Below are 8,117 nucleotides of genomic sequence, written 5' to 3'. Positions count from 1 at the left end.
CTGCGCAAGCTGCACGCAGGTACGCGGCGCGGCCCGTCCCGCCCATTCAGGAGGCGGGGTCGTGCGGCCTGGGCTCCGCCCTGGAACGTCCGGCCCCGCCGCGGGCCCCGCCTACAGCTCGCCGGGAACTGCCTAGAGCCGGGATCCAGCTGGCTGAACCGGGCGGGGAGCGCCTGGGAACTTTAAAGGAGGGGGCGGGCCTGGGGGCGGTAGCCGCAGGAGCGGTTGCCGCGGGGACTGGGCGGTGACGCGGCCCGAGGGCGGAAGTGAGAAAGTTACCGGCGTCCCGAGAGGAGTTGGCGGAGCGGTACGCGCGGCGCGGCAATGGGGGGCTCGGGCAGTCGCCTGTCCAAGGAGCTGCTGGTCGAGTACCAGGTGCGTGAGACGCCAGTTCCCAGGGAGTTTGCGCGCGGCCCTGCGCTCGGGCGGTTGGGGGCGTCCCCGAGCGGCGGCAGGGCAGCGGCCGCGGCCTCTGGCCTCGGGCCGCCCGCTGACCCCCTGTCTTGTTTTGCCTTCCAGGACTTGACGTTCCTGACCAAACAGGAGATCCTCCTGTAAGTGCTGTCTCGAACCTCACCTCCGGGATCTTCTAGGGACGATTTCGGGGGTGGGGGGCGGGGGGAGGCTCTGTCTTACAGGTGGGCAAACTGAGGCCCCGCCAGAGGGAGCGGCAGGGGCCTGCCCGAGGTCAGGAGCTGAGCCCCGGAACTGGAGTGCAGGGCCCTGGGCGCTAGGCTGTGCCCTCTTCCCGGCACGACCTCCCCGCTGGCGCCGGCGGCCGCAGCTGTGCACCGTGGAGTCACCTCGCAGCTTCCAGCCAAAGTTGGGCGCTCTTTGACCTCGCTCTACTGGCTTCTGCATAACCGAAGTTCCTGCTCCAGTCCGGCAGGGGCTGCTGTAGTTCTGGGCTGCTTTACCTACTTGGGGAGCCTGGCTCCTCCTTTACCTGAATAATACAGTAACCGTTAACGCTAATTGAGCACTTGCCATGTGCCAGGCTGTGCTACGAGGTTGTCTACATTACCTAATTTAACCCTCACGACGGAGGTATGGGGACAATGAAACAGTTTGATAATTTGCCTAAGACTGAGTAGGAGAATTTGAACTGGGACTGGAACCCCCTTCCTAGCCGTGGGCAAGCTTTATGTGGCCAGGGCACTTGAGTGAGAAGATTACTGAGCTTCTCTGGGCAAAAGTAATCCCAGTGGGAATGAGATGGTGCCTAAGGAGGAGATAGTTCAGGGTAGCTGCTTTGAGGAGCAGCAGGAGATTCCTGAAATGAAATGAGAATGAGATTTCAGTTCAGCTCTTTTCATTTGTTCTTCAGGGCCAACTTCTGGCTCCTTCCCAGACCTCTCTGTCCCTCAGGAGGTCTAGAACCAGGGCCCAGTGCCTGGGACACAGTGGGCCCACAGTCAATACCCATTGCAAGAATGGACTCCCAGCCTATATTGTCTTGTGATACATCTCCTCTTGGCTTATGCCTGAGACTCAGACATACTGTGTGTGTGGCTTAGCTCCTCACCTGGTTTATAATGGGTAGCAAGGCAAGGAGTGGGGATGTAATACACTCAGGAAGGGACAACAACAGGTTCCCCTCCTTCTGCCAGAGCCCACAGGCGGTTTTGTGAGCTTCTTCCCCAGGAGCACCGGAGTGTGGAGGAGTCACTGCAGGCACGAGTGTCCTTGGAGCAGATCCTCAGCCTTCCAGAGCTCAAGGTGCCAGCCCCCCAGCCTCCCTCTGCTACTCCTTTTGAGATCATGTGGTCACTGGTCCCCATTCTAGTTTTTTCCCTTTTTAGCCCTGATTTCCTGGGGGCTAGGGCTTTACCAAAATCATCCAAGAGAATTATATAGAAGGGTGTTGTGCAACCTGGGATTCTCAGACATACTCTTGGAGGTTCAAACAAGTTTTATCCTTTAAGAGGAGTTGAATTACCTTATTAAAGCTTGAGAAACCCTGTTCCAGAGGCTGATTGCTCTCCATAGGGCTGCTGTGAAAATTGCTATGCAAAGTGCCTGGCCTAGTGCCTGTAACACGGTAAGTGCTCAGTGAAATGTTTTGTGTTTTAAAATAACCAGCCCATCTTGTCCTCTTTGCTTAGGATGCCTTCCTCTTCCTTCTGTGCTCCCAGGCCTGCCTTTGGGTTAAGCTCTGACTCCTGGGAAGCCATCCCCAGCTGGGTCATTGGTCCTCCTGAGCTCCGTGCTGGCCCCAAAGCACTGATCGTTCTCCCCTCGAGAGCCTGAACTGTTCCCTCTAGTTTCCCAGTGGGGTTTGAGTGTGTGACTTGGGCTGCATCCTGTGGCATTCAGAGGGCTTTCTTGCCTAGGCCAACCCCTTCAAGGAGCGAATCTGCAGGGTCTTCTCCACTTCCCCAACCAGAGACAGCCTGAGCTTTGAGGACTTCTTGGACCTCCTCAGTGTATTCAGTGACACAGCCACCCCAGACATCAAGTCCCACTATGCCTTCCGCATCTTCGGTAAGAACCAGGGGCCGGGTGGAACACCACCCCTTCCAACATGGTCTTCGTGGGGGTACTGCTTGGGAGCTGGGGGTCAGGAGCTTGGAGCTCATCCTGACCACGTCCTTTCTGGCTTCCTGCGTCTGCTTTCTAGATTTTGATGATGACGGAACCTTGAACAGAGAAGACCTGAGCCAGCTCGTGAACTGCCTCACGGGAGAGGGGGAGGACACACGGCTCAGTGCCTCAGAGATGAAGCAGCTCATCGACAATGTGAGCAACGGGGCCGGGCTCGGCTGGGCCGGGCCGGGGAGCAGGAGGGAAGGGTTGGGCTTTGGCCTGAAGCTTTCCCTTTCCCAGATCCTAGAAGAGTCTGACATTGATAGGGATGGGACCATCAATCTTTCTGAATTCCAGCATGTCATCTCCCGCTCACCAGACTTTGCCAGGTATGACTGTGGTGCTCATTTGTTGCACTGAGTCTGCGACGTTATTATGGGAGGCGGTACCTGGGGTTAGAGAAAGCCTCCTGCTTCCTCTGAATGTAGTAGAGTAGCTCTTCTTCTAGAGGGGACTCACAGATATGGGACACAGCCCATTCCAAAGGGTCTTAGGGGAGAGGTAGGGAAGTTTGGGTTTAGTCCCTACCTTCCTCTGCCAGCAGAAAACCCAATGCATTCTTCTTTTGTTCAGCTCCTTTAAGATTGTCCTGTGACAGGAGCCACAGCGTGTGTCCCAGCACCCTGTCGAAGAAACTTTCCACTGCTGAGCCACGGCCAAGGTTACCCCCGTGTTGCCAGGGCCGGCCAAGCTGGCCCAGCCTGGAGGTGGCACTGCGCAGTCTTGCTTGGGACAGGGGAGGGTCCTCCATGTCAAGGCTTCTCCCCTTCTCACTGTCACTGTCATCGCTGTTTGTGTTTCTGCTAGTCAATAATAAAGGTTTAGAAGTTTTGGGCCTTTGTGTGACACTAGAAACGCTGGCATGAGGAAGGAGTGGACTTCTAGGAGCCTTTGGTCACACTGGGAATAAGGATCTAAAGCGGACAGCAGGAAGTCAGGCTGTACCCCGCGCTTCCCACCCCTCGTGAGGGTGTGAGTATGAAGGGTAACATGAGGGGTGGAACTCTTCTGTATCCTGATTTGTGGTGGTGGTTACATGATTTTATACATGTGTTAAAACTTGCAGAACTGTGTACTAAAAGAAAAAAGTTAGTTTTACCGTGTGATCATTTTAAAGATAAAAATTCTTTTCAAGTTAAAACAAGAAAACTCAAGACCTTGTCCCCTGTGCCCCATCCCTGAACTGAACTGGGGATGCAAAGTAAAGGGACTGAAGTAAAGTGAACAAATCCCCTCCCCCGCCCATCAGTGTGTTGGTTGAACTCCCCACTTTAAGAACCTGGCTCTGCTGGGAGGTGTGGTTGGCCAGGCTGGGCTGGGTCTGGCCCACTAGCACCTGAAAGAGGAGGCCTAGAACCTCCCAGAACTCAAAGAACTATACCAGCCTCAAAAAGCAACAGTCCTTTGCTTTTTGGAAGGGGCATGATTCAATTTCAATTCTTTAGATTTTATTAAAAAAAAAAGTAAAGTGCATTTTATTAAAAAGAATACAAAACCCACATAAACTCAGGGCCCCTGTGCGGGGCAGTATCAACATCCCTTAGAGTGGAGGCTGCAAGGTGTAGGGGTGAACTGGGGACTGGTTTTGAAGAGGAGGCCAGGGCAGGTGTGGGGAAAAGGGACACAGGTTTGCAGGCTGGGATGGAGGAAGGCAGGCAACAGTCTTCCTGGAATTCCGAGGGAAGGTGTACATTGTCATATACTCTCTCCTGGGCTCACGCTGCCCTCTGTCTCTCTCATGTGGCCGCAGCCTGATACAGGCCGGAAAGGTCCAGGAGGTGGGTCTGAGCCCAGGGCGTCGTGAGGGCTCTGGTGCCAGTGTGGCCCTCCGGTCCCTGAGGTGACAGGATGATGGCTGCAACAACTTGGCCAGCTGGCGAGGCTGGACCCACTGGAGCCCGAGCTGGCCCCTGGCTCTGCCGTGAGAAGGGGCAGCCTGTGGCAGTAGGATAAGGCGGAAGGTGGAAGAGGCCAGTTGGTGTGGGATGTCCAACTCTGTCTCCAACAACCACTTTGGATGAGCCCTCCCAGTCTGGAGACTGGGCCGGCCGTGTGCATGGCATTCTGTGTTCTCTCACTGTTTTCTCTTGTTTCACATTTTCAACTGTTTTGAAACAAAGGGCTCAGTTTCATAAGGAGCACTGTTCTGCCCACCCGGGCAGGCCCCGATCTTCAGCCAGGCCCTGTGGGGCTGTGGCCATCTGGGGTGGAGGGGCCTTGTTGCTTGACACCAGGCAAGCTGGCTCCATCGCTCCCGAGGGCTGGGCACCGCGGCTGTGTTCCACGAGGAGCAGGGGTCCAGCCGACCCTCTCTGAGCACTCCTGGCCCCTAGAGGGAGGCTGCCTCTAGAAGTTTGCTCTCACACCACAGAGTCCCGGATTTCAGAGCCCAGGCGGACCCGGGGCCGGGGACACACCGGGGACACCTCCACAAAGCTGTCCTGGATACTGAGCGGCCTCTTCTCTGACTCTGTGAAGACCCGGGGCCCTGGGGAGCTGTCCGACAGAGCCTGGTAGCCTCGGTGGTCGAGTGGGGTATTAGGGGGGCCCACGCCATTGAGCGGCCGGGTCTCAGGTGGCAGTACCACTGGGTGCATCTTGGGGTGTACGCTGGCACACTCCCCCTGCTTCAGGAAGACTTTCATGCCACCCCGGTGCCGGTAGAGGAAGAATAAAATGAAGAGCACCATGGCGAACACGAACAGCGCGCACATCACTAGGAACTCGGTCCAGTAGGACTTCTCTGCACCCCAGCTGGCCCTGCCCCCGGCCGGCGCGCTCACCCGAGACGTGCTGATGATGACGGGCACGCTGCCACTCTGGTCTGCTCGGTCTGCCACTGCGTCCTCCACCACCTTTGGGCAGTAGCTGGCCTCCAGCTGCCGGAAGCCCTCCTCCAGTGACCAGCACTGGAACTCCCCCAGCTCCTGCTGCCTGCCCACCAGCAGCAGGTCCCCGGTGGACAGCACGCGGCAGGAGGCTGAGGCATTAATGGGGACCCCGTTGTGCAGCCAGAGCCGGGTTGCCAAGTTGGAGAGGAGGGGGCAGGCCAAGGTGTTCACTGTGTGGGGCTGGAACTGGACTGGCTCACAATGCTTCTCACCTGCAGGCAAAGGAGGCACAGTCCCGGGTAAAGGGGGGCTGATGTCCACGGTAGCCCCAGGCTCACCCACCTCCCTCTGCGCTATGGTCCTCCTGCTGTAACAACAACTCTGGGGACTTCGGGGACTGGGGGTCTCACTTTCCAGGGTCCTGCTTGCAGGGCCAAAGGGGTGAGGAAGTGAGGAAAGGCATTAACACACAGCAGTGGCTGCAGGAGCCTTCTAGGCAGCCTTCTGCAGTGGCTGCAGAAGCCTTCTAACCTTCTAGACCCCCCACATCTCCTCCACCCTGATGGGGCACCTTACCTCTTGGTACAAAACTCCGGGCCTTGGATGAGGAAGTGTTGCAGAGTTCCCTGGCATTGGCCCCCTCGATGTCCTGGATCCATGGCCTGAGGACCAAAGAAGAGTCTGGGATGGGCCAGGAACCCCCACAAGGTCGCATCTGCCCACCCTCCGTGCAGCACATGCCCTCACGCAGCCCTGCAGATGTGGGCCTGGGGAAGGGCTCAGGGACCACCAGGCCCAAAGCGGGGGTGAAAGGCAGGCGGCTTCCCTGGATGGATTCCCCACCCCGCAGGGTCTGTGCCGGCATCTCCTCTGTCTACACAGTATTTACTTCAGTTAAAAGTTACTGTAGGGACTTCCCTGGTGGGCCAGTGGTAAAGAATCCACTTTCCAACACAGGGGATGTGAGTTCGATCCCTGTCGGGGAACTAAGATTCCACAGCCGCGTGGCAACTAAGCCCACGTGCTCTAGAGCCTGTGTGCCACAACTAGAGAAAAGCCCCTGTGCCACAACGAAAGATCCTGTGTACTGCAACTGAGACCCGGTGCAGCCAAGTAAATAAATATTTAAAAAAAAAAAAAAAGGTACTGTAATACTTCCCTGAATTACAAAAGCAGTTGAGTTGAGCTCTTAGAAAAAGTCTGGAAGGACAGCTCTATCTGTATGTATATACCTGTCTCTTTTAAAGCAATGCACATGCATTGATTTGTTTTTAGAAAACTGGAAAAAAAGCACAAAGGCTAAAAACATTATAAAAGTCACAATCAACCATCCAGCGAGAATGGCAGGCAGCATTTTTTTTGAGTGTGCCTTCAGGTGTACATATGTATACGCATACATGGTGTTTTGAAATATAAAACTGGAACCAGGTATCCCCTTGAGTGAAGTATGTACACTACAAATAGGACAGATCCCATATTTACTTAAAGTATGTGTATTTTTGTTTATTTTACACATATGTAGAAAAATCTGGGGGGATATATATTAAAATCTCACTGTAAGTCTCTCTAGGTGGTAGGATTAGGGTAGTTTTAATTTTATTTATCTCTATTTTTTTCTATATGAAAATTTTAAATCTAAATAAGTGATTTTGAAAACAGTTTTTAATGGGTTGGTTGGTTTTTGGCCGCACCACTTGCAGGACCTGAGTTCCCCAATCAGGGATCGAACCTGTGACCACTGCAGTGGAAGCGCAGAGTCCTAACTACTGGACCGCCAGGGAATTCCCTTAATGGGACTGTTATGTAGCCCTTATTTTTTTGTTCCTTAACTACATTCACATGCCAATCGACATTCTCCTGCAAAGCTTTTCATAGCTCTAATATTTCATACTTTACCAAATCTTGTCTCTGCTTTACAGATGGGTAAGGCAAACATAATTTATCGTTTGAACAACACTTGATGAGAGTCAGAAGGGGAGCTGATTAATAATTATTCCCAGACAGTGGACACAAATGAGGCTGTGTGGTGATTCCACAGAGGGCCTAGGGAAGGCACTCGGAGGCCTAGTGCATAGGGTTGGAAAAGTGGGTGGGGCCTTCAGGAGCTCTCACCTGGAGGCCATCGCAGGCCGGTAAAGGCTGACGTGCTTGCAGCTGGAGCCGCTCCAAGCGCAGTAGGGGTCCCGGGCCAGGAGGCAGTCCCCGCAGCTCTGGTACAGGCTGCAGTTGGCCACGGGCACCTGGACCACACCCGAGTGTGAGGCACCATACAGCAGTCCCTGCACAGGCACGGGGGATGAGAAGCAGGCACAGGCAGCCAGGGCCACCACCCAGAGCTGCACCCGGCTGGAGTGCACACAAAAGCCACCGACAGGGGGCCTCCTCTCATGCTCCCGGGCCCCCACATTCTGAGAGCTTATTCCAGAAGCCTGGATCTCTCCATCTGGCTGGGGCAGGAGTCGGGCACCCCAAGCACGCTGCCCGGACTCCTCCTCTGCTCACCCTGTCGGCATCCAGGAGCAGGTTCTGCACGGGCTGTCCTGATGAGAAGATCTGGAGCTCCTCGATGATATGCACCCCGGGGCCCACGCTCACCGCCTTGTGCAGCCAGCCGTCACCTGCAACATGGACAGCACTCAGGCCCTGCGCAGAGCCTGAGGCCCATGTCCCAAAAGCTAGCCCTGTTGACTCTGAGCCTGC

At 55.3% G+C, this 8,117-nt stretch overlaps 2 protein-coding genes across 4 annotated transcripts in view; one reads left to right on the top strand and one right to left on the bottom strand.

The window, feature by feature from the left end:
- The first annotated feature begins 149 nt into the window (after positions 1 to 149).
- On the top strand, positions 150 to 3,421 carry CIB1 (calcium and integrin binding 1). 3 transcript variants are annotated; one of them, XM_082649312.1, is made up of 7 exons: positions 163 to 375; positions 520 to 554; positions 1,611 to 1,719; positions 2,334 to 2,484; positions 2,621 to 2,739; positions 2,827 to 2,915; positions 3,160 to 3,421. In XM_082649312.1, exons 1-7 carry the CDS (start codon positions 325 to 327, stop codon positions 3,179 to 3,181), a joined length of 576 nt encoding a protein of 191 aa, XP_082505438.1. In that variant the 5' UTR covers positions 163 to 324; the 3' UTR covers positions 3,182 to 3,421. The 3 variants fall into 3 exon arrangements, with proteins under 3 accessions (XP_082505440.1, XP_082505438.1, XP_082505439.1); XM_082649314.1 differs by lacking the exon at positions 1,611 to 1,719 and having other exon boundaries at positions 150 to 375; positions 2,387 to 2,484; XM_082649313.1 differs by lacking the exons at positions 163 to 375; positions 520 to 554 and adding an exon at positions 1,990 to 2,041 and having other exon boundaries at positions 1,636 to 1,719.
- Positions 3,422 to 4,044: 623 nt separating this feature from the next.
- The window catches only part of SEMA4B (semaphorin 4B), an 82,147-nt gene continuing 78,074 nt past the window's right edge, over positions 4,045 to 8,117 (bottom strand). The window contains exons 14-17 of the mRNA XM_082647481.1: positions 7,920 to 8,035; positions 7,530 to 7,696; positions 5,994 to 6,079; positions 4,045 to 5,689 (exon numbers count right to left, since the gene is read on the bottom strand). Of these exons, the coding sequence (XP_082503607.1) occupies positions 4,947 to 5,689; positions 5,994 to 6,079; positions 7,530 to 7,696; positions 7,920 to 8,035 (1,112 nt within the window). The 3' untranslated portion in view covers positions 4,045 to 4,946. The remainder of the gene's footprint in view (positions 5,690 to 5,993; positions 6,080 to 7,529; positions 7,697 to 7,919; positions 8,036 to 8,117) is intronic.

The sequence above is a fragment of the Grampus griseus genome (genome assembly GCF_964374135.1).
Source record: "Grampus griseus genome assembly, chromosome: 2".
Classification (NCBI taxonomy): Eukaryota; Metazoa; Chordata; class Mammalia; order Artiodactyla; family Delphinidae; genus Grampus; species Grampus griseus.
Note: the sequence above shows the minus strand (reverse complement) of the source record. Positions and strands in the feature narration are given on the sequence as shown.

Excerpts from the sequence above, each read along its gene's own strand:
- CIB1 (XM_082649312.1), top strand. The coding sequence starts at position 325 with ATGGGGGGCTCGGGCAGTCGCCTGTCCAAGGAGCTGCTGGTCGAGTAC. Across the intron at positions 555-1,610 it reads ACCAAACAGGAGATCCTCCT|AGCCCACAGGCGGTTTTGTG; the intron begins GTAAGTGCTGTC and ends TCCTTCTGCCAG. Across the intron at positions 2,916-3,159 it reads CGCTCACCAGACTTTGCCAG|CTCCTTTAAGATTGTCCTGT; the intron begins GTATGACTGTGG and ends TCTTTTGTTCAG.